Raw genomic sequence first — 25,458 nt, 5'->3', positions numbered from 1 at the left:
TCTCCTACCTTCCCCCATACACATACACATCTCCTACCTTCCTTATACACATCCCCATCTCATACCTTCCTCATACACATCCCAATCTCCTACCTTCCTCATACACATCCCCATCTCATACCTTCCTCATACACATCCCCATATCATACCTTCCCCCATACACATCCCCATCTCATCTCATACCTTCCCCCATACCCATCCCCATCTCTTACCTTCCCCCATACACATCCCCATCTCCTACCTTCCCCCATACACATCCCCATCTCATACCTTCCCCCATACACATCCCCATCTCATACCTTCCCCCATACACATGCCCATCTCATACCTTCTCCCATACACATCCCCATCTCATACCTTCCCCCATACACATCCCCATCTCATACCTTCCCCCATACACATCCCCATCTCATACCTTCCCCCATACACATCCCCATCTCATACCTTCCCCCATACACATCCCCATCTCATACCTTCCCCATACACATCCCCATATCATACCTTCCCCCATACACATCCCCGTCTCATCTCATACCTTCCCCACATCCCCATCTCATCTCATACCTTCCCCCATACCCATCCCCATCTCCTACCTTCCCCCATACACATACACATCTCCTACCTTCCTTATACACATCCCCATCTCATACCTTCCTCATACACATCCCAATCTCCTACCTTCCTCATATACATCCCCATCTCATACCTTCCTCATACACATCCCCATCTCATACCTTCCCCCATACACATCCCCATCTCATCTCATACCTTCCCCCATACCCATCCCCATCTCCTACCTTCCCCCATACACATCTCCTACCTTCCTTATACACATCCCCATCTCATACCTTCCTCATACACATCCCAATCTCCTACCTTCCTCATACACATCCCCATCTCATACCTTCCTCATACACATCCCAATCTCCTACCTTCCCCCATACACATCCCCATCTCATACCTTCCCCCATACACATCCTCATCTCATACCTTCCTCATACACATCCCCATCTCATACCTTCCCCCATACACATCCCCATCTCATACCTTCCCCCATACACATCCCCATCTCATACCTTCCCCCATACACATCCCCATCTCATACCTTCCCCAATACACATCCCCATCTCATACCTTCCCCCATACACATCCCCATCTCATACCTTCCCCCACACACATCCCCATCTCATACCTTCCCCATACACATCCCCATCTCATACCTTCCCCCATACACATCCCCATCTCATACCTTCCCCCATACACATCCCCATCTCATACCTTCCCCATACACATCCCCATCTCCTACCTTCCCCCATACACATCCCCATCTCATACCTTCCTCATACACATCCCCATCTCATACCTTCCCCATACACATCCCCATCTCCTACCTTCCCCCATACACATCCCCATCTCATACCTTCCCCATACACATCCCCATCTCATACCTTCCCCATACACATCCCCATCTCATACCTTCTTCATACACATCCCCATCTCATACCTTCCCCATACACATCCCCATCTCCTACCTTCCCCCATACACATCCCCATCTCATACCTTCCCCATACACATCCCCATCTCATACCTTCCCCATACACATCCCCATCTCATACCTTCCCCATACACATCCCCATCTCATACCTTCCCCCATACACATCCCCATCTCATACCTTCCCCCATACACATCCCCATCTCCTACCTTCCCCCATACACATCCCCATCTCATACCTTCCCCATACACATCCCCATCTCATACCTTCCCCATACACATCCCCATCTCATACCTTCCTCATACACATCCCCATCTCCTACCTTCCCCATACACATCCCCATCTCATACCTTCCCCCATACACATGCCCAACTCCTACCTTCCTCATACACATCCCCATCTCATACCTTCCCCCATACACATCCCCATCTCATACCTTCCCCCATACACATCCCCATCTCATACCTTCCCCATACACATCCCCATCTCCTACCTTCCCCCATACACATCCCCATCTCATACCTTCCCCATACACATCCCCATCTCCTACCTTCCCCCATACACATCCCCATCTCATACCTTCCCCATACACATCCCCATCTCCTACCTTCCCCATACACATCCCCATCTCATACCTTCCCCATACACATCCCCATCTCATACCTTCCCCCACACACATCCCCATCTCATACCTTCCCCATACACATCCCCATCTCATACCTTCCCCCATACACATCCCCATCTCATACCTTCCCCCATACACATCCCCATCTCATACCTTCCCCATACACATCCCCATCTCCTACCTTCCCCCATACACATCCCCATCTCATACCTTCCCCATACACATCCCCATCTCCTACCTTCCCCCATACACATCCCCATCTCATACCTTCCCCATACACATCCCCATCTCATACCTTCCTCATACACATCCCCATCTCATACCTTCCCCATACACATCCCCATCTCCTACCTTCCCCCATACACATCCCCATCTCATACCTTCCCCATACACATCCCCATCTCCTACCTTCCTCATACACATCCCAATCTCATACCTTCTACCATACACATCTCCATCTCCTACCTTCCCCCATACATATCCCCATCTCATACCTTCCCCATACACATCCCCATCTCATACCTTCCCCATACACATCCCCATCTCATACCTTCCTCATACACATCCCCATCTCATACCTTCCCCATACACATCCCCATCTCCTACCTTCCCCCATACACATCCCCATCTCATACCTTCCCCATACACATCCCCATCTCATACCTTCCCCATACACATCCCCATCTCATACCTTCCTCATACACATCCCCATCTCATACCTTCCCCATACACATCCCCATCTCCTACCTTCCCCCATACACATCCCCATCTCATACCTTCCCCATACACATCCCCATCTCATACCTTCCCCATACACATCCCCATCTCATACCTTCCCCATACACATCCCCATCTCATACCTTCCCCCATACACATCCCCATCTCATACCTTCCCCCATACACATCCCCATCTCCTACCTTCCCCCATACACATCCCCATCTCATACCTTCCCCATACACATCCCCATCTCATACCTTCCCCATACACATCCCCATCTCCTACCTTCCCCCATACACATCCCCATCTCCAACCTTCCCCCATCATATGCCCCCATACACTGCCTCTGACATGCCCCCAGTAACAAGAGTATCAGACAATTAGTTTTGCTAGTACGTTGCAGGAATTATGAAATGCTCTACAGGAAGTCCTCAGCAGGCAGAGGGTTACGTTCACCCTTTGTGCCTCCAGCATTGCCAGCATTTCCAAGCTCTTCCCTGTCCTCATGTTGTACAAGTTATGGGAGGAAGGAGAACTGAATTCGCTGGACGACCCCCTGGAGCGATACGCCACCAACTTCTCCATCAAGAACCCCCTGGGCAGAGGACGCCACCTGGAGCACAAATACATGGCAGACGGACTGGCATTTATGGAGAAGGGGACACAACCTGTGAAAGCCACGGCTGTGACACTGCGCAGGATGGCAAGCCAGCTATCAGGTACAGCAGCAGGAATCAGGACCCTCACACCCAAAATGTCAAAAGACACAATTTCTGAACAGCGGCGTGAGAGCAATCCGAATGCGCTGAGGGACATATATAAAGATCTGTTATACTGATACTGCTCCTCTCCAGATATTGCAGCACAAAGCCCTCTGCAACAGCCCCAGACACAGACCCCTGATATCAGCCCCAGAGCCCCCGACATCAGCCCCAGAGCCCCCGATATCAGCCCCAGACACAAACCCCTGATATCAGCCCCAGAGCCCCCGATATCAGCTCCAGACACAAACCCCTGATATCAGCCCCAGAGTCCCCGACATAAGCCCCAGAGCCTCCGATATCAGCCCCAGACACAAACCCCTGATATCAGCCCCAGAGCCCCCGACATCAGCCCCAGACACAAACCCCTGATATCAGCCCCAGAGCCCCCGACATCAGCCCCAGAGCCCCCGATATCAGCTCCAGACACAAACCCCTGATATCAGCCCCAGAGTCCCCGACATCAGCCCCAGACACAAACCCCTGATATCAGCCCCAGAGCCCCCGATATCAGCCCCAGACACAAACCCCTGATATCAGCCCCACAGTCCCCGACATCAGCCCCAGAGCCCCCGATATCAGCCCCAGAGCCACCGACATCAGCCCCAGACACAAACCCCTGATATCAGCCCCAGAGCCCCCGACATCAGCCCCAGAACCCCCGACATCAGCCCCAGACACAAACCCCTGATATCAGCCCCAGAGCCCCCGACATCAGCCCCAGACACAGACCCCTGATATCAGCCCCACAGTCCCCGACATCAGCCCCAGAGCCCCCGATATCAGCCCCAGAGCCCCCGACATCAGCCCCAGACACAAACCCCTGATATCAGCCCCATAGCCCCCGACATCAGCCCCAGACACAGACCCCTGATATCAGCCCCAGAGCCCCCGACATCAGCCCCAGACACAAACCCCTGATATCAGCCCCAGAGCCACCGACATCAGCCCCAGACACAAACCCCTGATATTAGCCCCAGAGCCCTCGATATCAGCCCCAGACACAGACCCCTGATATCAGCCCCAGAGCCCCCGACATCAGCCCCAGACACAAACCTCTGATATCAGCCCCAGAGCCACCGACATCAGCCCCAGAGCCCCCGATATCAGCCCCAGACACAAACCCCTGATATCAGCCCCACAGTCCCCGACATCAGCCCCAGAGCCCCGATATCAGCCCCAGAGCCACCGATATCAGCCCCAGAGCCACCGACATCAGCCCCAGACACAAACCCCTGATATCAGCCCCAGAGCCCCCGACATCAGCCCCAGAGCCCCCGATATCAGCCCCAGAGCCACCGACATCAGCCCCACACACAAACCCCTGATATCAGCCCCAGAGCCCCCGACATCAGCCCCAGACACAAACCCCTGATATCAGCCCCATAGCCCCCGCCATCAGCCCCAGACACAGACCCCTGATATCAGCCCCAGAGCCCCCGACATCAGCCCCAGACACAAACCCCTGATATCAGCCCCAGAGCCACCGACATCAGCCCCAGACACAAACCCCTGATATCAGCCCCAGAGCCCCCGATATCAGCCCCAGAGCCCCCGATATCAGCCCCAGACACAAACCCCTGATATCAGCCCCAGAGCCCTCGATATCAGCCCCAGACACAGACCCCTGATATCAGCCCCAGAGCCCCCGACATCAGCCCCAGAGCCCCAGATATCAGCCCCAGAGCCCCCGATATCAGCCCCAGACACAAACCCCTGATATCAGCCCCAGAGCCCCCGACATCAGCCCCAGAGCCCCCGATATCAGCCCCAGACACAGACCCCTGATATCAGCCCCAGACACAAACCCCTGATATCAGTCCCAGAGCCACCGAAATCAGCCCCAGACACAAACCCCTGATATCAGCCCCAGAGCCACCGACATCAGCCCCAGACACAGACCCCTGATATCAGCCGCAGAGCCCCCGAAATCAGCCCCAGAGCCCCCGACATCAGCCCCAGAGCCCCCGACATCAGCCCCAGACACAAACCCCTGATATCAGTCCCAGAGCCCCCGATATCAGCCCCAGACACAGACCCCTGATATCAGCCCCAGAGCCCCCGATATCAGCCCCAGACACAGACCCCTGATATCAGCCCCATAGCCCCCGACATCAGCCCCAGAGCCCCCGAAATCAGCCCCAGAGCCCCCGATATCAGCCCCAGACACAAACCCCTGATATCAGCCCCAGAGTCCCCGACATCAGCCCCAGACACAGACCCCTGATATCAGCCCCAGAGCCCCCGACATCAGCCCCAGACACAAACCCCTGATATCAGCTCCAGAGCCACCGACATCAGCCCCAGAGCCACCGACATCAGCCCCAGAGCCCCCGATATCAGCCCCAGACACAAACCCCTGATATCAGCCCCAGAGCCCCCGATATCAGCCCCAGAGCCCCCGATATCAGCCCCAGAGCCCCCGATATCAGCCCCAGACACAAACCCCTGATATCAGCCCCAGACACAGACCCCTGATATCAGCCCCAGACACAGACCCCTGATATCAGCCCCAGAGCCCCCGACATCAGCCCCAGACACAAACCCCTGACATCAGCCCCAGAGTCCCCGACATCAGCCCCAGAGTCCCCGACATCAGCCCCAGAGCCACCGATATCAGCTCCAGAGCCTCCGATATCAACCCCAGACACAAATCCCTGACATCAGCCCCAGAGCCACAGACATCAGCCCCAGAGCTCCCGATATCAGCCCAAGACACAAACCCCTGATATCAGCCCCAGAGTCCCCGACATCAGCCCCAGAGTCCCCAACATCAGCCCCAGAGCCACCGATATCAGCCCCAGACACAAACCCCTGATATCAGCCCCAGAGTCCCCGACATCAGCCCCAGAGCCACCGATATCAGCCCCAGACACAAACCTTTGATATCAGCCCCAGAGCCCCCGACATCAGCCCCAGAGCCTCCGATATCAGCCCCAGACACAAACCCCTGATATCAGCCCCAGGGTCCCCGACATCAGCCCCAGAGCCTCCGATATCGGCCCCAGAGGCCCCGATATCAGCCCCAGACACAAACCCCTGATATCAGCCCCAGAGTCCCTGACATCAGCCCCAGAGCCTCCGATATCAGCCCAAGACACAAACCCCTGATATCAGCCCCAGAGTCCCTGACATCAGCCCCAGAACCCCCGACATCAGCCCCAGAGCATCCGACATCAGCCCCAGACACAAACCCCTTATATCAGCCCCAGAGCCCCGGATATCAGCCCCAGACACAAACCCCTGATATCAGCCCCAGAGCCACCGATATCAGCCCCAGACACAAACCCCTGATATCAGCCCCAGAGTCCCTGACATCAGCCCCAGAGCCACAGACATCAGCCCCAGAGCTCCCGATCTCAGCCCCAGACACAAACCCCTGACATCAGCCCCAGAGTCCCCGACATCAGCCCCAGAGTCCCCGACATCAGCCCCAGAGTCCCCGACATCAGCCCCAGAGTCCCCAACATCAGCCCCAGAGCCACCGATATCAGCCCCAGACACAAACCCCTGATATCAGCCCCAGACACAGACTCCTGATATCAGCCCCAGACACAGACCCCTGATATCAGCCCCAGAGCCCCCGACATCAGCCCCAGACACAAACCCCTGACATCAGCCCCAGAGTCCCCGACATCAGCCCCAGAGTCCCCGACATCAGCCCCAGAGCCACCGATATCAGCTCCAGAGCCTCCGATATCAGCCCCAGACACAAATCCCTGACATGAGCCCCAGAGCTCCCGATATCAGCCCAAGACACAAACCCCTGATATCAGCCCCAGAGTCCCCGACATCAGCCCCAGAGTCCCCAACATCAGCCCCAGAGCCACCGATATCAGCCCCAGACACAAACCCCTGATATCAGCCCCAGAGTCCCCGACATCAGCCCCAGAGCCACCGATATCAGCCCCAGACACAAACCCTTGATATCAGCCCCAGAGCCCCCGACATCAGCCCCAGAGCCTCCGATATCAGCCCCAGACACAAACCCCTGATATCAGCCCCAGGGTCCCCGACATCAGCCCCAGAGCCTCCGATATCAGCCCCAGAGGCCCCGATATCAGCCCCAGACACAAACCCCTGATATCAGCCCCAGAGTCCCTGACATCAGCCCCAGAGCCTCCGATATCAGCCCAAGACACAAACCCCTGATATCAGCCCCAGAGTCCCCGACATCAGCCCCAGAACCACCGACATCAGCCCCAGAGCATCCGACATCAGCCCCAGACACAAACCCCTTATATCAGCCCCAGAGCCCCGGATATCAGCCCCAGACACAAACCCCTGATATCAGCCCCAGAGCCACCGATATCAGCCCAAGACACAAACCCCTGATATCAGCCCCAGAGTCCCTGACATCAGCCCCAGAGCCACAGACATCAGCCCCAGAGCTCCCGATCTCAGCCCCAGACACAAACCCCTGATATCAGCCCCAGAGTCCCCGACATCAGCCCCAGAGTCCCCGACATCAGCCCCAGAGTCCCCAACATCAGCCCCAGACACTAACCCCTGATATCAGCCCCAGACACAGACTCCTGATATCCGCCCCAGACACAGACCCCTGATATCAGCCCCAGAGCCCCCGACATCAGCCCCAGACACAAACCCCTGACATCAGCCCCAGAGTCCCCGACATCAGCCCCAGAGTCCCCGACATCAGCCCCAGAGCCACCGATATCAGCTCCAGAGCCTCCGATATCAGCCCCAGACACAAATCCCTGACATCAGCCCCAGAGCTCCCGATATCAGCCCAAGACACAAACCCCTGATATCAGCCCCAGAGTCCCCGACATCAGCCCCAGAGTCCCCAACATCAGCCCCAGAGCCACCGATATCAGCCCCAGACACAAACCCCTGATATCAGCCCCAGAGTCCCCGACATCAGCCCCAGAGCCACCGATATCAGCCCCAGACACAAACCCCTGATATCAGCCCCAGGGTCCCCGACATCAGCCCCAGAGCCTCCGATATCAGCCCCAGAGGCCCCGATATCAGCCCCAGACACAAACCCCTGATATCAGCCCCAGAGTCCCTGACATCAGCCCCAGAGCCTCCGATATCAGCCCCAGACACAAACCCCTGATATCAGCCCCAGAGTCCCCGACATCAGCCCCAGAACCCCCGACATCAGCCCCAGAGCATCCGACATCAGCCCCAGACACAAACCCCTTATATCAGCCCCAGAGCGCTGGATATCAGCCCCAGACACAAACCCCTGATATCAGCCCCAGAGCCACCGATATCAGCCCCAAACACAAACCCCTGATATCAGCCCCAGAGTCCCTGACATCAGCCCCAGAGCCACAGACATCAGCCCCAGAGCTCCCGATTTCAGCCCCAGACACAAACCCCTGATATCAGCCCCAGAGTCCCCGACATCAGCCCCAGAGTCCCCGACATCAGCCCCAGAGTCCCCGACATCAGCCCCAGAGTCCCCAACATCAGCCCCAGAGCCACCGATATCAGCCCCAGACACAAACCCCTGATATCAGCCCCAGAATCCCCGACATCAGCCCCAGAGCCTCCGATATCAATCCCAGACACAAACCCCTAATATCAGCCCCAGAGCCCCCGACATCAGCCCCAGAGCCTCCCATATCAGCCCCAGACACAAACCCCTGATATCAGCCCCAGGGTCCTCGACATCAGCCCCAGACACAGACCCCTGATATCAGCCCCAGAGTCCCCGACATCAGCCCCAGACACAAACCCCTGATATCAGCCCCAGAGTCCCCGACATCAGCCCCAGAACCCCCGACATCAGCCCCAGAGCCTCCCATATCAGCCCCAGACACAAACCCCTGATATCAGCCCCAGGGTCCTCGACATCAGCCCCAGAGCCTCCGATATCAGCCCCAGAGCCTCCGATATCAGCCCCAGACACAAACCCCTGATATCAGCCCCAGAGTCCCCGACATCAGCCCCAGAACCCCCGACATCAGCCCCAGAGCCCCCAATATCAGCCCCAGACACAAACCCGTGATATCAGCTCCAGAGACCCCGACATCAGCCCTAGAGCCTCCAATATCATCGCCAGAGCCCCCGATATCAGCCCCAGAGCTCCCGACATCAGCTTCAGAGCCCCCGACATCAGCCCCAGACACAAACCCCTGATATCAGCCCCAGAGCCACCGATATCAGCCCCAAACACAAACCCCTGATATCAGCCCCAGAGTCCCTGACATCAGCCCCAGACACAGAGCCCCCGACATCAGCCCCAGAGCTCCCGATATCAGCCCCAGACACAAACCCCTGATATCAGCCCCAGAGTCCCCGACATCAGCCCCAGAGTCCCCGACATCAGCCCCAGAGCCACCGATATCAGCCCCAAACACAAACCCCTGATATCAGCCCCAGAGTCCCTGACATCAGCCCCAGAGCCACAGACATCAGCCCCAGAGCTCCCGATATCAGCCCCAGACACAAACCCCTGATATCAGCCCCAGAGTCCCCAACATCAGCCCCAGAGCCACCGATATCAGCCCCAGACACAAACCCCTGATATCAGCCCCAGAGCCACCGACATCAGCCCCAGAGCCTCCGATATCAGCCCCAGACACAAACCCCTAATATCAGCCCCAGAGCCCCCGACATCAGCCCCAGAGCCTCCGATATCAGCCCCAGACACAAACCCCTAATATCAGCCCCAGAGCCCCCGACATCAGCCCCAAAGCCTCCCATATCAGCCCCAGACACAAACCCCTGATATCAGCCCCAGAATCCCCGACATCAGCCCCAGAGCCTCCGATATCAGCCCCAGACACAAACCCCTAATATCAGCCCCAGAGCCCCCGACATCAGCCCCAGAGCCTCCGATATCAGCCCCAGAGCCCCCGATATCAGCCCCAGAGCTCCCGATATCAGCCCCAGAGCCCCCGATATCAGCCCCAGAGCCCCCGATATCAGCCCCAGACACAAACCCCTGATATCAGACCCAGAGTCCCTGACATCAGCCCCAGAGCCTCCGATATCAGCCCCAGACACAAACCCCTGATATCAGCCCCAGAGTCCCCGACATCAGCCCCAGAACCCCCGACATCAGCCCCAGAGCATCCGACATCAGCCCCAGACACAAACCCTTTATATCAGCCCCAGAGCACCGGATATCAGCCCCAGTCACAAACCCCTGATATCAGCCCCAGAGCCACCGATATCAGCCCCAGACACAAACCCCTGATATCAGCCCCAGAGTCCCTGACATCAGCCCCAGAGCCCCCAATATCAGCCCCAGACACAAACCCGTGATATCAGCTCCAGAGACCCCGACATCAGCCCTAGAGCCTCCAATATCATCCACAGAGCACCCGATATCAGCCCCAGAGCTCCCGACATCAGCTTCAGAGCCCCCTGACATCAGCCCCAGACACAAACCCCTTATATCAGCCCCAGAGCCCCGGATATCAGCCCCAGACACAAACCCCTGATATCAGCCCCAGACTCCCCGACAACAGCCCCAGAGCCATCGATATCAGCCCCAGACACAAACCGCTGATATCAGCCTCAGAGTCCTTGACATCAGCCCCAGAGCCACCGATATCAGCCCCAGAGCCCCCGATATCAGCCCCAGACACAAACCCCTGATATCAGCCCCAGAGTCCCCGACATCAGCCCCAGAGCCACCGATATCAGCCCCAGACACAAACCCCTGATATCAGCCCCAGAGCCCCCGACATCAGCCCCAGAGCCACCGATATCAGCCCCAGACACAAACCCCTGATATCAGCCCCAGAGCCCCCGACATCAGCCCCAGAGCCTCCGATATCAGCCCCAGACACAAACCCCTGATATCAGCCCCAGGGTCCCCGACATCAGCCCCAGAGCCTCCGATATCAGCCCCAGAGCCCCCGATATCAGCCCCAGACACAAACCCCTGATATCAGCCCCAGAGTCCCTGACATCAGCCCCAGAGCCTCCGATATCAGCCCCAGTCACAAACCCCTGATATCAGCCCCAGAGTCCCCGACATCAGCCCCAGAACCCCCGACATCAGCCCCAGAGCCCCCGATATCAGCCCCAGACACAAACCCCTGATATCAGCCCCAGAGTCCCCGACATCAGCCCCAGAGCCCCCGATATCAGCCCCAGACACAAACCCCTGATATCAGCCCCAGAGTCCCCGACATCAGCCCTAGAGCCTCCAATATCATCCCCAGAGCCCCCGATATCAGCCCCAGAGCTCCCGACATCAGCTTCAGAGCCCCCGACATCAGCCCCAGACACAAACCCCTTATATCAGCCCCAGACACAAACCCCTGATATCAGCCCCAGAGCCACCGATATCAGCCCCAGACACAAACCCCTGATATCAGCCCCAGAGTCCCTGACATCAGCCCCAGAGCCACAGACATCAGCCCCAGAGCTCCCGATATCAGCCCCAGACACAAACCCCTGATATCAGCCCCAGAGTCCCCGACATCAGCCCCAGAGTCCCTGACATCAGCCCCAGAGTCCCCAACATCAGCCCCAGAGCCACCGATATCAGCCCCAGACACAAACCCCTGATATCAGCCCCAGAGCCACCGACATCAGCCCCAGAGCCTCCGATATCAGCCCCAGACACAAACCCCTGATATCAGCCCCAGAATCCCCGACATCAGCCCCAGAGCCTCCGATATCAGCCCCAGACACAAACCCCTAATATCAGCCCCAGAGCCCCCGACATCAGCCCCAGAGCCTCCGATATCAGCCCCAGAGCCCCCGATATCAGCCCCAGACACAAACCCCTGATATCAGACCCAGAGTCCCTGACATCAGCCCCAGAGCCTCCGATATCAGCCCCAGACACAAACCCCTGATATCAGCCCCAGAGTCCCCGACATCAGCCCCAGAACCCCCGACATCAGCCCCAGAGCCCCCAATATCAGCCCCAGACACAAACCCCTGATATCAGCCCCAGACACAGACTCCTGATATCAGCCCCAGACACAGACCCCTGATATCAGCCCCAGAGCCCCCGACATCAGCCCCAGACACAAACCCCTGACATCAGCCCCAGAGTCCCCGACATCAGCCCCAGAGTCCCCGACATCAGCCCCAGAGCCACCGATATCAGCTCCAGAGCCTCCGATATCAGCCCCAGACACAAATCCCTGACATGAGCCCCAGAGCTCCCGATATCAGCCCAAGACACAAACCCCTGATATCAGCCCCAGAGTCCCCGACATCAGCCCCAGAGTCCCCAACATCAGCCCCAGAGCCACCGATATCAGCCCCAGACACAAACCCCTGATATCAGCCCCAGAGTCCCCGACATCAGCCCCAGAGCCACCGATATCAGCCCCAGACACAAACCCTTGATATCAGCCCCAGAGCCCCCAACATCAGCCCCAGAGCCTCCGATATCAGCCCCAGACACAAACCCCTGATATCAGCCCCAGGGTCCCCGACATCAGCCCCAGAGCCTCCGATATCAGCCCCAGAGGCCCCGATATCAGCCCCAGACACAAACCCCTGATATCAGCCCCAGAGTCCCTGACATCAGCCCCAGAGCCTCCGATATCAGCCCAAGACACAAACCCCTGATATCAGCCCCAGAGTCCCCGACATCAGCCCCAGAACCACCGACATCAGCCCCAGAGCATCCGACATCAGCCCCAGACACAAACCCCTTATATCAGCCCCAGAGCCCCGGATATCAGCCCCAGACACAAACCCCTGATATCAGCCCCAGAGCCACCGATATCAGCCCAAGACACAAACCCCTGATATCAGCCCCAGAGTCCCTGACATCAGCCCCAGAGCCACAGACATCAGCCCCAGAGCTCCCGATCTCAGCCCCAGACACAAACCCCTGATATCAGCCCCAGAGTCCCCGACATCAGCCCCAGAGTCCCCGACATCAGCCCCAGAGTCCCCAACATCAGCCCCAGACACTAACCCCTGATATCAGCCCCAGACACAGACTCCTGATATCCGCCCCAGACACAGACCCCTGATATCAGCCCCAGAGCCCCCGACATCAGCCCCAGACACAAACCCCTGACATCAGCCCCAGAGTCCCCGACATCAGCCCCAGAGTCCCCGACATCAGCCCCAGAGCCACCGATATCAGCTCCAGAGCCTCCGATATCAGCCCCAGACACAAATCCCTGACATCAGCCCCAGAGCTCCCGATATCAGCCCAAGACACAAACCCCTGATATCAGCCCCAGAGTCCCCGACATCAGCCCCAGAGTCCCCAACATCAGCCCCAGAGCCACCGATATCAGCCCCAGACACAAACCCCTGATATCAGCCCCAGAGTCCCCGACATCAGCCCCAGAGCCACCGATATCAGCCCCAGACACAAACCCCTGATATCAGCCCCAGGGTCCCCGACATCAGCCCCAGAGCCTCCGATATCAGCCCAGAGGCCCCGATATCAGCCCCAGACACAAACCCCTGATATCAGCCCCAGAGTCCCTGACATCAGCCCCAGAGCCTCCGATATCAGCCCCAGACACAAACCCCTGATATCAGCCCCAGAGTCCCCGACATCAGCCCCAGAACCCCCGACATCAGCCCCAGAGCATCCGACATCAGCCCCAGACACAAACCCCTTATATCAGCCCCAGAGCGCTGGATATCAGCCCCAGACACAAACCCCTGATATCAGCCCCAGAGCCACCGATATCAGCCCCAAACACAAACCCCTGATATCAGCCCCAGAGTCCCTGACATCAGCCCCAGAGCCACAGACATCAGCCCCAGAGCTCCCGATTTCAGCCCCAGACACAAACCCCTGATATCAGCCCCAGAGTCCCCGACATCAGCCCCAGAGTCCCCGACATCAGCCCCAGAGTCCCCGACATCAGCCCCAGAGTCCCCAACATCAGCCCCAGAGCCACCGATATCAGCCCCAGACACAAACCCCTGATATCAGCCCCAGAATCCCCGACATCAGCCCCAGAGCCTCCGATATCAATCCCAGACACAAACCCCTAATATCAGCCCCAGAGCCCCCGACATCAGCCCCAGAGCCTCCCATATCAGCCCCAGACACAAACCCCTGATATCAGCCCCAGGGTCCTCGACATCAGCCCCAGACACAGACCCCTGATATCAGCCCCAGAGTCCCCGACATCAGCCCCAGACACAAACCCCTGATATCAGCCCCAGAGTCCCCGACATCAGCCCCAGAACCCCCGACATCAGCCCCAGAGCCTCCCATATCAGCCCCAGACACAAACCCCTGATATCAGCCCCAGGGTCCTCGACATCAGCCCCAGAGCCTCCGATATCAGCCCCAGAGCCTCCGATATCAGCCCCAGACACAAACCCCTGATATCAGCCCCAGAGTCCCCGACATCAGCCCCAGAACCCCCGACATCAGCCCCAGAGCCCCCAATATCAGCCCCAGACACAAACCCGTGATATCAGCTCCAGAGACCCCGACATCAGCCCTAGAGCCTCCAATATCATCGCCAGAGCCCCCGATATCAGCCCCAGAGCTCCCGACATCAGCTTCAGAGCCCCCGACATCAGCCCCAGACACAAACCCCTGATATCAGCCCCAGAGCCACCGATATCAGCCCCAAACACAAACCCCTGATATCAGCCCCAGAGTCCCTGACATCAGCCCCAGAGCCACAGACATCAGCCCCAGAGCTCCCGATATCAGCCCCAGACACAAACCCCTGATATCAGCCCCAGAGTCCCCGACATCAGCCCCAGAGTCCCCGACATCAGCCCCAGAGCCACCGATATCAGCCCCAAACACAAACCCCTGATATCAGCCCCAGAGTCCCTGACATCAGCCCCAGAGCCACAGACATCAGCCCCAGAGCTCCCGATATCAGCCCCAGACACAAACCCCTGATATCAGCCCCAGAGTCCCCAACATCAGCCCCAGAGCCACCGATATCAGCCCCAGACACAAACCCCTGATATCAGCCCCAGAGCCACCGACATCAGCCCCAGAGCCTCCGATATCAGCCCCAGACACAAACCCCTAATATCAGCCCCAGAGCCCCCGACATCAGCCCCAGAGCCTCCGATATCAGCCCCAGACACAAACCCCTAATATCAGCCCCAGAGCCCCCGACATCAGCCCCAAAGCCTCCCATATCAGCCCCAGACACAAACCCCTGATATCAGCCCCAGAATCCCCGACATCAGCCCCAGAGCCTCCGATATCAGCCCCAGACACAAACCCCTAATATCAGCCCCAGAGCCCCCGACATCAGCCCCAGAGCCTCCGATATCAGCCCCAGAGCCCCCGATATCAGCCCCAGAGCTCCCGATATCAGCCCCAGAGCCCCCGATATCAGCCCCAGACACAAACCCCTGATATCAGACCCAGAGTCCCTGACATCAGCCCCAGAGCCTCCGATATCAGCCCCAGACACAAACCCCTGATATCAGCCCCAGAGTCCCCGACATCAGCCCCAGAACCCCCGACATCAGCCCCAGAGCATCCGACATCAGCCCCAGACACAAACCCTTTATATCAGCCCCAGAGCACCGGATATCAGCCCCAGTCACAAACCCCTGATATCAGCCCCAGAGCTCCCGATCTCAGCCCCAGACACAAACCCCTGATATCAGCCCCAGAGTCCCCGACATCAGCCCCAGAGTCCCCGACATCAGCCCCAGAGTCCCCAACATCAGCCCCAGACACTAACCCCTGATATCAGCCCCAGACACAGACTCCTGATATCCGCCCCAGACACAGACCCCTGATATCAGCCCCAGAGCCCCCGACATCAGCCCCAGACACAAACCCCTGACATCAGCCCCAGAGTCCCCGACATCAGCCCCAGAGTCCCCGACATCAGCCCCAGAGCCACCGATATCAGCTCCAGAGCCTCCGATATCAGCCCCAGACACAAATCCCTGACATCAGCCCCAGAGCTCCCGATATCAGCCCAAGACACAAACCCCTGATATCAGCCCCAGAGTCCCCGACATCAGCCCCAGAGTCCCCAACATCAGCCCCAGAGCCACCGATATCAGCCCCAGACACAAACCCCTGATATCAGCCCCAGAGTCCCCGACATCAGCCCCAGAGCCACCGATATCAGCCCCAGACACAAACCCCTGATATCAGCCCCAGGGTCCCCGACATCAGCCCCAGAGCCTCCGATATCAGCCCAGAGGCCCCGATATCAGCCCCAGACACAAACCCCTGATATCAGCCCCAGAGTCCCTGACATCAGCCCCAGAGCCTCCGATATCAGCCCCAGACACAAACCCCTGATATCAGCCCCAGAGTCCCCGACATCAGCCCCAGAACCCCCGACATCAGCCCCAGAGCATCCGACATCAGCCCCAGACACAAACCCCTTATATCAGCCCCAGAGCGCTGGATATCAGCCCCAGACACAAACCCCTGATATCAGCCCCAGAGCCACCGATATCAGCCCCAAACACAAACCCCTGATATCAGCCCCAGAGTCCCTGACATCAGCCCCAGAGCCACAGACATCAGCCCCAGAGCTCCCGATTTCAGCCCCAGACACAAACCCCTGATATCAGCCCCAGAGTCCCCGACATCAGCCCCAGAGTCCCCGACATCAGCCCCAGAGTCCCCGACATCAGCCCCAGAGTCCCCAACATCAGCCCCAGAGCCACCGATATCAGCCCCAGACACAAACCCCTGATATCAGCCCCAGAATCCCCGACATCAGCCCCAGAGCCTCCGATATCAATCCCAGACACAAACCCCTAATATCAGCCCCAGAGCCCCCGACATCAGCCCCAGAGCCTCCCATATCAGCCCCAGACACAAACCCCTGATATCAGCCCCAGGGTCCTCGACATCAGCCCCAGACACAGACCCCTGATATCAGCCCCAGAGTCCCCGACATCAGCCCCAGACACAAACCCCTGATATCAGCCCCAGAGTCCCCGACATCAGCCCCAGAACCCCCGACATCAGCCCCAGAGCCTCCCATATCAGCCCCAGACACAAACCCCTGATATCAGCCCCAGGGTCCTCGACATCAGCCCCAGAGCCTCCGATATCAGCCCCAGAGCCTCCGATATCAGCCCCAGACACAAACCCCTGATATCAGCCCCAGAGTCCCCGACATCAGCCCCAGAACCCCCGACATCAGCCCCAGAGCCCCCAATATCAGCCCCAGACACAAACCCGTGATATCAGCTCCAGAGACCCCGACATCAGCCCTAGAGCCTCCAATATCATCGCCAGAGCCCCCGATATCAGCCCCAGAGCTCCCGACATCAGCTTCAGAGCCCCCGACATCAGCCCCAGACACAAACCCCTGATATCAGCCCCAGAGCCACCGATATCAGCCCCAAACACAAACCCCTGATATCAGCCCCAGAGTCCCTGACATCAGCCCCAGACACAGAGCCCCCGACATCAGCCCCAGAGCTCCCGATATCAGCCCCAGACACAAACCCCTGATATCAGCCCCAGAGTCCCCGACATCAGCCCCAGAGTCCCCGACATCAGCCCCAGAGCCACCGATATCAGCCCCAAACACAAACCCCTGATATCAGCCCCAGAGTCCCTGACATCAGCCCCAGAGCCACAGACATCAGCCCCAGAGCTCCCGATATCAGCCCCAGACACAAACCCCTGATATCAGCCCCAGAGTCCCCAACATCAGCCCCAGAGCCACCGATATCAGCCCCAGACACAAACCCCTGATATCAGCCCCAGAGCCACCGACATCAGCCCCAGAGCCTCCGATATCAGCCCCAGACACAAACCCCTAATATCAGCCCCAGAGCCCCCGACATCAGCCCCAGAGCCTCCGATATCAGCCCCAGACACAAACCCCTAATATCAGCCCCAGAGCCCCCGACATCAGCCCCAAAGCCTCCCATATCAGCCCCAGACACAAACCCCTGATATCAGCCCCAGAATCCCCGACATCAGCCCCAGAGCCTCCGATATCAGCCCCAGACACAAACCCCTAATATCAGCCCCAGAGCCCCCGACATCAGCCCCAGAGCCTCCGATATCAGCCCCAGAGCCCCCGATATCAGCCCCAGAGCTCCCGATATCAGCCCCAGAGCCCCCGATATCAGCCCCAGACACAAACCCCTGATATCAGACCCAGAGTCCCTGACATCAGCCCCAGAGCCTCCGATATCAGCCCCAGACACAAACCCCTGATATCAGCCCCAGAGTCCCCGACATCAGCCCCAGAACCCCCGACATCAGCCCCAGAGCATCCGACATCAGCCCCAGACACAAACCCTTTATATCAGCCCCAGAGCACCGGATATCAGCCCCAGTCACAAACCCCTGATATCAGCCCCAGAGCCACCGATATCAGCCCCAGACACAAACCCCTGATATCAGCCCCAGAGTCCCTGACATCAGCCCCAGAGCCCCCAATATCAGCCCCAGACACAAACCCGTGATATCAGCTCCAGAGACCCCGACATCAGCCCTAGAGCCTCCAATATCATCCACAGAGCACCCGATATCAGCCCCAGAGCTCCCGACATCAGCTTCAGAGCCCCCTGACATCAGCCCCAGACACAAACCCCTTATATCAGCCCCAGAGCCCCGGATATCAGCCCCAGACACAAACCCCTGATATCAGCCCCAGACTCCCCGACAACAGCCCCAGAGCCATCGATATCAGCCCCAGACACAAACCGCTGATATCAGCCTCAGAGTCCTTGACATCAGCCCCAGAGCCACCGATATCAGCCCCAGAGCCCCCGATATCAGCCCCAGACACAAACCCCTGATATCAGCCCCAGAGTCCCCGACATCAGCCCCAGAGCCACCGATATCAGCCCCAGACACAAACCCCTGATATCAGCCCCAGAGCCCCCGACATCAGCCCCAGAGCCACCGATATCAGCCCCAGACACAAACCCCTGATATCAGCCCCAGAGCCCCCGACATCAGCCCCAGAGCCTCCGATATCAGCCCCAGACACAAACCCCTGATATCAGCCCCAGGGTCCCCGACATCAGCCCCAGAGCCTCCGATATCAGCCCCAGAGCCCCCGATATCAGCCCCAGACACAAACCCCTGATATCAGCCCCAGAGTCCCTGACATCAGCCCCAGAGCCTCCGATATCAGCCCCAGTCACAAACCCCTGATATCAGCCCCAGAGTCCCCGACATCAGCCCCAGAACCCCCGACATCAGCCCCAGAGCCCCCGATATCAGCCCCAGACACAAACCCCTGATATCAGCCCCAGAGTCCCCGACATCAGCCCCAGAGCCCCCGATATCAGCCCCAGACACAAACCCCTGATATCAGCCCCAGAGTCCCCGACATCAGCCCTAGAGCCTCCAATATCATCCCCAGAGCCCCCGATATCAGCCCCAGAGCTCCCGACATCAGCTTCAGAGCCCCCGACATCAGCCCCAGACACAAACCCCTTATATCAGCCCCAGACACAAACCCCTGATATCAGCCCCAGAGCCACCGATATCAGCCCCAGACACAAACCCCTGATATCAGCCCCAGAGTCCCTGACATCAGCCCCAGAGCCACAGACATCAGCCCCAGAGCTCCCGATATCAGCCCCAGACACAAACCCCTGATATCAGCCCCAGAGTCCCCGACATCAGCCCCAGAGTCCCTGACATCAGCCCCAGAGTCCCCAACATCAGCCCCAGAGCCACCGATATCAGCCCCAGACACAAACCCCTGATATCAGCCCCAGAGCCACCGACATCAGCCCCAGAGCCTCCGATATCAGCCCCAGACACAAACCCCTGATATCAGCCCCAGAATCCCCGACATCAGCCCCAGAGCCTCCGATATCAGCCCCAGACACAAACCCCTAATATCAGCCCCAGAGCCCCCGACATCAGCCCCAGAGCCTCCGATATCAGCCCCAGAGCCCCCGATATCAGCCCCAGACACAAACCCCTGATATCAGACCCAGAGTCCCTGACATCAGCCCCAGAGCCTCCGATATCAGCCCCAGACACAAACCCCTGATATCAGCCCCAGAGTCCCCGACATCAGCCCCAGAACCCCCGACATCAGCCCCAGAGCCCCCAATATCAGCCCCAGACACAAACCCCTGATATCAGCCCCAGACACAGACTCCTGATATCAGCCCCAGACACAGACCCCTGATATCAGCCCCAGAGCCCCCGACATCAGCCCCAGACACAAACCCCTGACATCAGCCCCAGAGTCCCCGACATCAGCCCCAGAGTCCCCGACATCAGCCCCAGAGCCACCGATATCAGCTCCAGAGCCTCCGATATCAGCCCCAGACACAAATCCCTGACATGAGCCCCAGAGCTCCCGATATCAGCCCAAGACACAAACCCCTGATATCAGCCCCAGAGTCCCCGACATCAGCCCCAGAGTCCCCAACATCAGCCCCAGAGCCACCGATATCAGCCCCAGACACAAACCCCTGATATCAGCCCCAGAGTCCCCGACATCAGCCCCAGAGCCACCGATATCAGCCCCAGACACAAACCCTTGATATCAGCCCCAGAGCCCCCAACATCAGCCCCAGAGCCTCCGATATCAGCCCCAGACACAAACCCCTGATATCAGCCCCAGGGTCCCCGACATCAGCCCCAGAGCCTCCGATATCAGCCCCAGAGGCCCCGATATCAGCCCCAGACACAAACCCCTGATATCAGCCCCAGAGTCCCTGACATCAGCCCCAGAGCCTCCGATATCAGCCCAAGACACAAACCCCTGATATCAGCCCCAGAGTCCCCGACATCAGCCCCAGAACCACCGACATCAGCCCCAGAGCATCCGACATCAGCCCCAGACACAAACCCCTTATATCAGCCCCAGAGCCCCGGATATCAGCCCCAGACACAAACCCCTGATATCAGCCCCAGAGCCACCGATATCAGCCCAAGACACAAACCCCTGATATCAGCCCCAGAGTCCCTGACATCAGCCCCAGAGCCACAGACATCAGCCCCAGAGCTCCCGATCTCAGCCCCAGACACAAACCCCTGATATCAGCCCCAGAGTCCCCGACATCAGCCCCAGAGTCCCCGACATCAGCCCCAGAGTCCCCAACATCAGCCCCAGACACTAACCCCTGATATCAGCCCCAGACACAGACTCCTGATATCCGCCCCAGACACAGACCCCTGATATCAGCCCCAGAGCCCCCGACATCAGCCCCAGACACAAACCCCTGACATCAGCCCCAGAGTCCCCGACATCAGCCCCAGAGTCCCCGACATCAGCCCCAGAGCCACCGATATCAGCTCCAGAGCCTCCGATATCAGCCCCAGACACAAATCCCTGACATCAGCCCCAGAGCTCCCGATATCAGCCCAAGACACAAACCCCTGATATCAGCCCCAGAGTCCCCGACATCAGCCCCAGAGTCCCCAACATCAGCCCCAGAGCCACCGATATCAGCCCCAGACACAAACCCCTGATATCAGCCCCAGAGTCCCCGACATCAGCCCCAGAGCCACCGATATCAGCCCCAGACACAAACCCCTGATATCAGCCCCAGGGTCCCCGACATCAGCCCCAGAGCCTCCGATATCAGCCCAGAGGCCCCGATATCAGCCCCAGACACAAACCCCTGATATCAGCCCCAGAGTCCCTGACATCAGCCCCAGAGCCTCCGATATCAGCCCCAGACACAAACCCCTGATATCAGCCCCAGAGTCCCCGACATCAGCCCCAGAACCCCCGACATCAGCCCCAGAGCATCCGACATCAGCCCCAGACACAAACCCCTTATATCAGCCCCAGAGCGCTGGATATCAGCCCCAGACACAAACCCCTGATATCAGCCCCAGAGCCACCGATATCAGCCCCAAACACAAACCCCTGATATCAGCCCCAGAGTCCCTGACATCAGCCCCAGAGCCACAGACATCAGCCCCAGAGCTCCCGATTTCAGCCCCAGACACAAACCCCTGATATCAGCCCCAGAGTCCCCGACATCAGCCCCAGAGTCCCCGACATCAGCCCCAGAGTCCCCGACATCAGCCCCAGAGTCCCCAACATCAGCCCCAGAGCCACCGATATCAGCCCCAGACACAAACCCCTGATATCAGCCCCAGAATCCCCGACATCAGCCCCAGAGCCTCCGATATCAATCCCAGACACAAACCCCTAATATCAGCCCCAGAGCCCCCGACATCAGCCCCAGAGCCTCCCATATCAGCCCCAGACACAAACCCCTGATATCAGCCCCAGGGTCCTCGACATCAGCCCCAGACACAGACCCCTGATATCAGCCCCAGAGTCCCCGACATCAGCCCCAGACACAAACCCCTGATATCAGCCCCAGAGTCCCCGACATCAGCCCCAGAACCCCCGACATCAGCCCCAGAGCCTCCCATATCAGCCCCAGACACAAACCCCTGATATCAGCCCCAGGGTCCTCGACATCAGCCCCAGAGCCTCCGATATCAGCCCCAGAGCCTCCGATATCAGCCCCAGACACAAACCCCTGATATCAGCCCCAGAGTCCCCGACATCAGCCCCAGAACCCCCGACATCAGCCCCAGAGCCCCCAATATCAGCCCCAGACACAAACCCGTGATATCAGCTCCAGAGACCCCGACATCAGCCCTAGAGCCTCCAATATCATCGCCAGAGCCCCCGATATCAGCCCCAGAGCTCCCGACATCAGCTTCAGAGCCCCCGACATCAGCCCCAGACACAAACCCCTGATATCAGCCCCAGAGCCACCGATATCAGCCCCAAACACAAACCCCTGATATCAGCCCCAGAGTCCCTGACATCAGCCCCAGAGCCACAGACATCAGCCCCAGAGCTCCCGATATCAGCCCCAGACACAAACCCCTGATATCAGCCCCAGAGTCCCCGACATCAGCCCCAGAGTCCCCGACATCAGCCCCAGAGCCACCGATATCAGCCCCAAACACAAACCCCTGATATCAGCCCCAGAGTCCCTGACATCAGCCCCAGAGCCACAGACATCAGCCCCAGAGCTCCCGATATCAGCCCCAGACACAAACCCCTGATATCAGCCCCAGAGTCCCCAACATCAGCCCCAGAGCCACCGATATCAGCCCCAGACACAAACCCCTGATATCAGCCCCAGAGCCACCGACATCAGCCCCAGAGCCTCCGATATCAGCCCCAGACACAAACCCCTAATATCAGCCCCAGAGCCCCCGACATCAGCCCCAGAGCCTCCGATATCAGCCCCAGACACAAACCCCTAATATCAGCCCCAGAGCCCCCGACATCAGCCCCAAAGCCTCCCATATCAGCCCCAGACACAAACCCCTGATATCAGCCCCAGAATCCCCGACATCAGCCCCAGAGCCTCCGATATCAGCCCCAGACACAAACCCCTAATATCAGCCCCAGAGCCCCCGACATCAGCCCCAGAGCCTCCGATATCAGCCCCAGAGCCCCCGATATCAGCCCCAGAGCTCCCGATATCAGCCCCAGAGCCCCCGATATCAGCCCCAGACACAAACCCCTGATATCAGACCCAGAGTCCCTGACATCAGCCCCAGAGCCTCCGATATCAGCCCCAGACACAAACCCCTGATATCAGCCCCAGAGTCCCCGACATCAGCCCCAGAACCCCCGACATCAGCCCCAGAGCATCCGACATCAGCCCCAGACACAAACCCTTTATATCAGCCCCAGAGCACCGGATATCAGCCCCAGTCACAAACCCCTGATATCAGCCCCAGAGCCACCGATATCAGCCCCAGACACAAACCCCTGATATCAGCCCCAGAGTCCCTGACATCAGCCCCAGAGCCCCCAATATCAGCCCCAGACACAAACCCGTGATATCAGCTCCAAAGACCCCGACATCAGCCCTAGAGCCTCCAATATCATCCACAGAGCACCCGATATCAGCCCCAGAGCTCCCGACATCAGCTTCAGAGCCCCCTGACATCAGCCCCAGACACAAACCCCTTATATCAGCCCCAGAGCCCCGGATATCAGCCCCAGACACAAACCCCTGATATCAGCCCCAGACTCCCCGACAACAGCCCCAGAGCCATCGATATCAGCCCCAGACACAAACCGCTGATATCAGCCTCAGAGTCCTTGACATCAGCCCCAGAGCCACCGATATCAGCCCCAGAGCCCCCGATATCAGCCCCAGACACAAACCCCTGATATCAGCCCCAGAGTCCCCGACATCAGCCCCAGAGCCACCGATATCAGCCCCAGACACAAACCCCTGATATCAGCCCCAGAGCCCCCGACATCAGCCCCAGAGCCACCGATATCAGCCCCAGACACAAACCCCTGATATCAGCCCCAGAGCCCCCGACATCAGCCCCAGAGCCTCCGATATCAGCCCCAGACACAAACCCCTGATATCAGCCCCAGGGTCCCCGACATCAGCCCCAGAGCCTCCGATATCAGCCCCAGAGCCCCCGATATCAGCCCCAGACACAAACCCCTGATATCAGCCCCAGAGTCCCTGACATCAGCCCCAGAGCCTCCGATATCAGCCCCAGTCACAAACCCCTGATATCAGCCCCAGAGTCCCCGACATCAGCCCCAGAACCCCCGACATCAGCCCCAGAGCCCCCGATATCAGCCCCAGACACAAACCCCTGATATCAGCCCCAGAGTCTCCGACATCAGCCCCAGAGCCCCCGATATCAGCCCCAGACACAAACCCCTGATATCAGCCCCAGAGTCCCCGACATCAGCCCTAGAGCCTCCAATATCATCCCCAGAGCCCCCGATATCAGCCCCAGAGCTCCCGACATCAGCTTCAGAGCCCCCGACATCAGCCCCAGACACAAACCCCTTATATCAGCCCCAGACACAAACCCCTGATATCAGCCCCAGAGCCACCGATATCAGCCCCAGACACAAACCCCTGATATCAGCCCCAGAGTCCCTGACATCAGCCCCAGAGCCACAGACATCAGCCCCAGAGCTCCCGATATCAGCCCCAGACACAAACCCCTGATATCAGCCCCAGAGTCCCCGACATCAGCCCCAGAGTCCCTGACATCAGCCCCA

The 25,458-nt window shown here is 58.7% G+C and overlaps 1 protein-coding gene across 1 annotated transcript in view; it reads left to right on the top strand.

The window, feature by feature from the left end:
- LACTBL1 (lactamase beta like 1) overlaps positions 1-25,458 on the top strand; it is a 97,514-nt gene that overhangs the window by 32,770 nt on the left and 39,286 nt on the right. The window contains exon 6 of the mRNA XM_075328211.1: positions 3,309-3,556. Within this exon, the coding sequence (XP_075184326.1) occupies positions 3,309-3,556 (248 nt within the window). The remainder of the gene's footprint in view (positions 1-3,308; positions 3,557-25,458) is intronic.

The sequence above is a fragment of the Anomaloglossus baeobatrachus genome, chromosome 11 (assembly GCF_048569485.1).
Source record: "Anomaloglossus baeobatrachus isolate aAnoBae1 chromosome 11, aAnoBae1.hap1, whole genome shotgun sequence".
Taxonomy (NCBI): domain Eukaryota; kingdom Metazoa; phylum Chordata; class Amphibia; order Anura; family Aromobatidae; genus Anomaloglossus; species Anomaloglossus baeobatrachus.
Note: the sequence above shows the minus strand (reverse complement) of the source record. Positions and strands in the feature narration are given on the sequence as shown.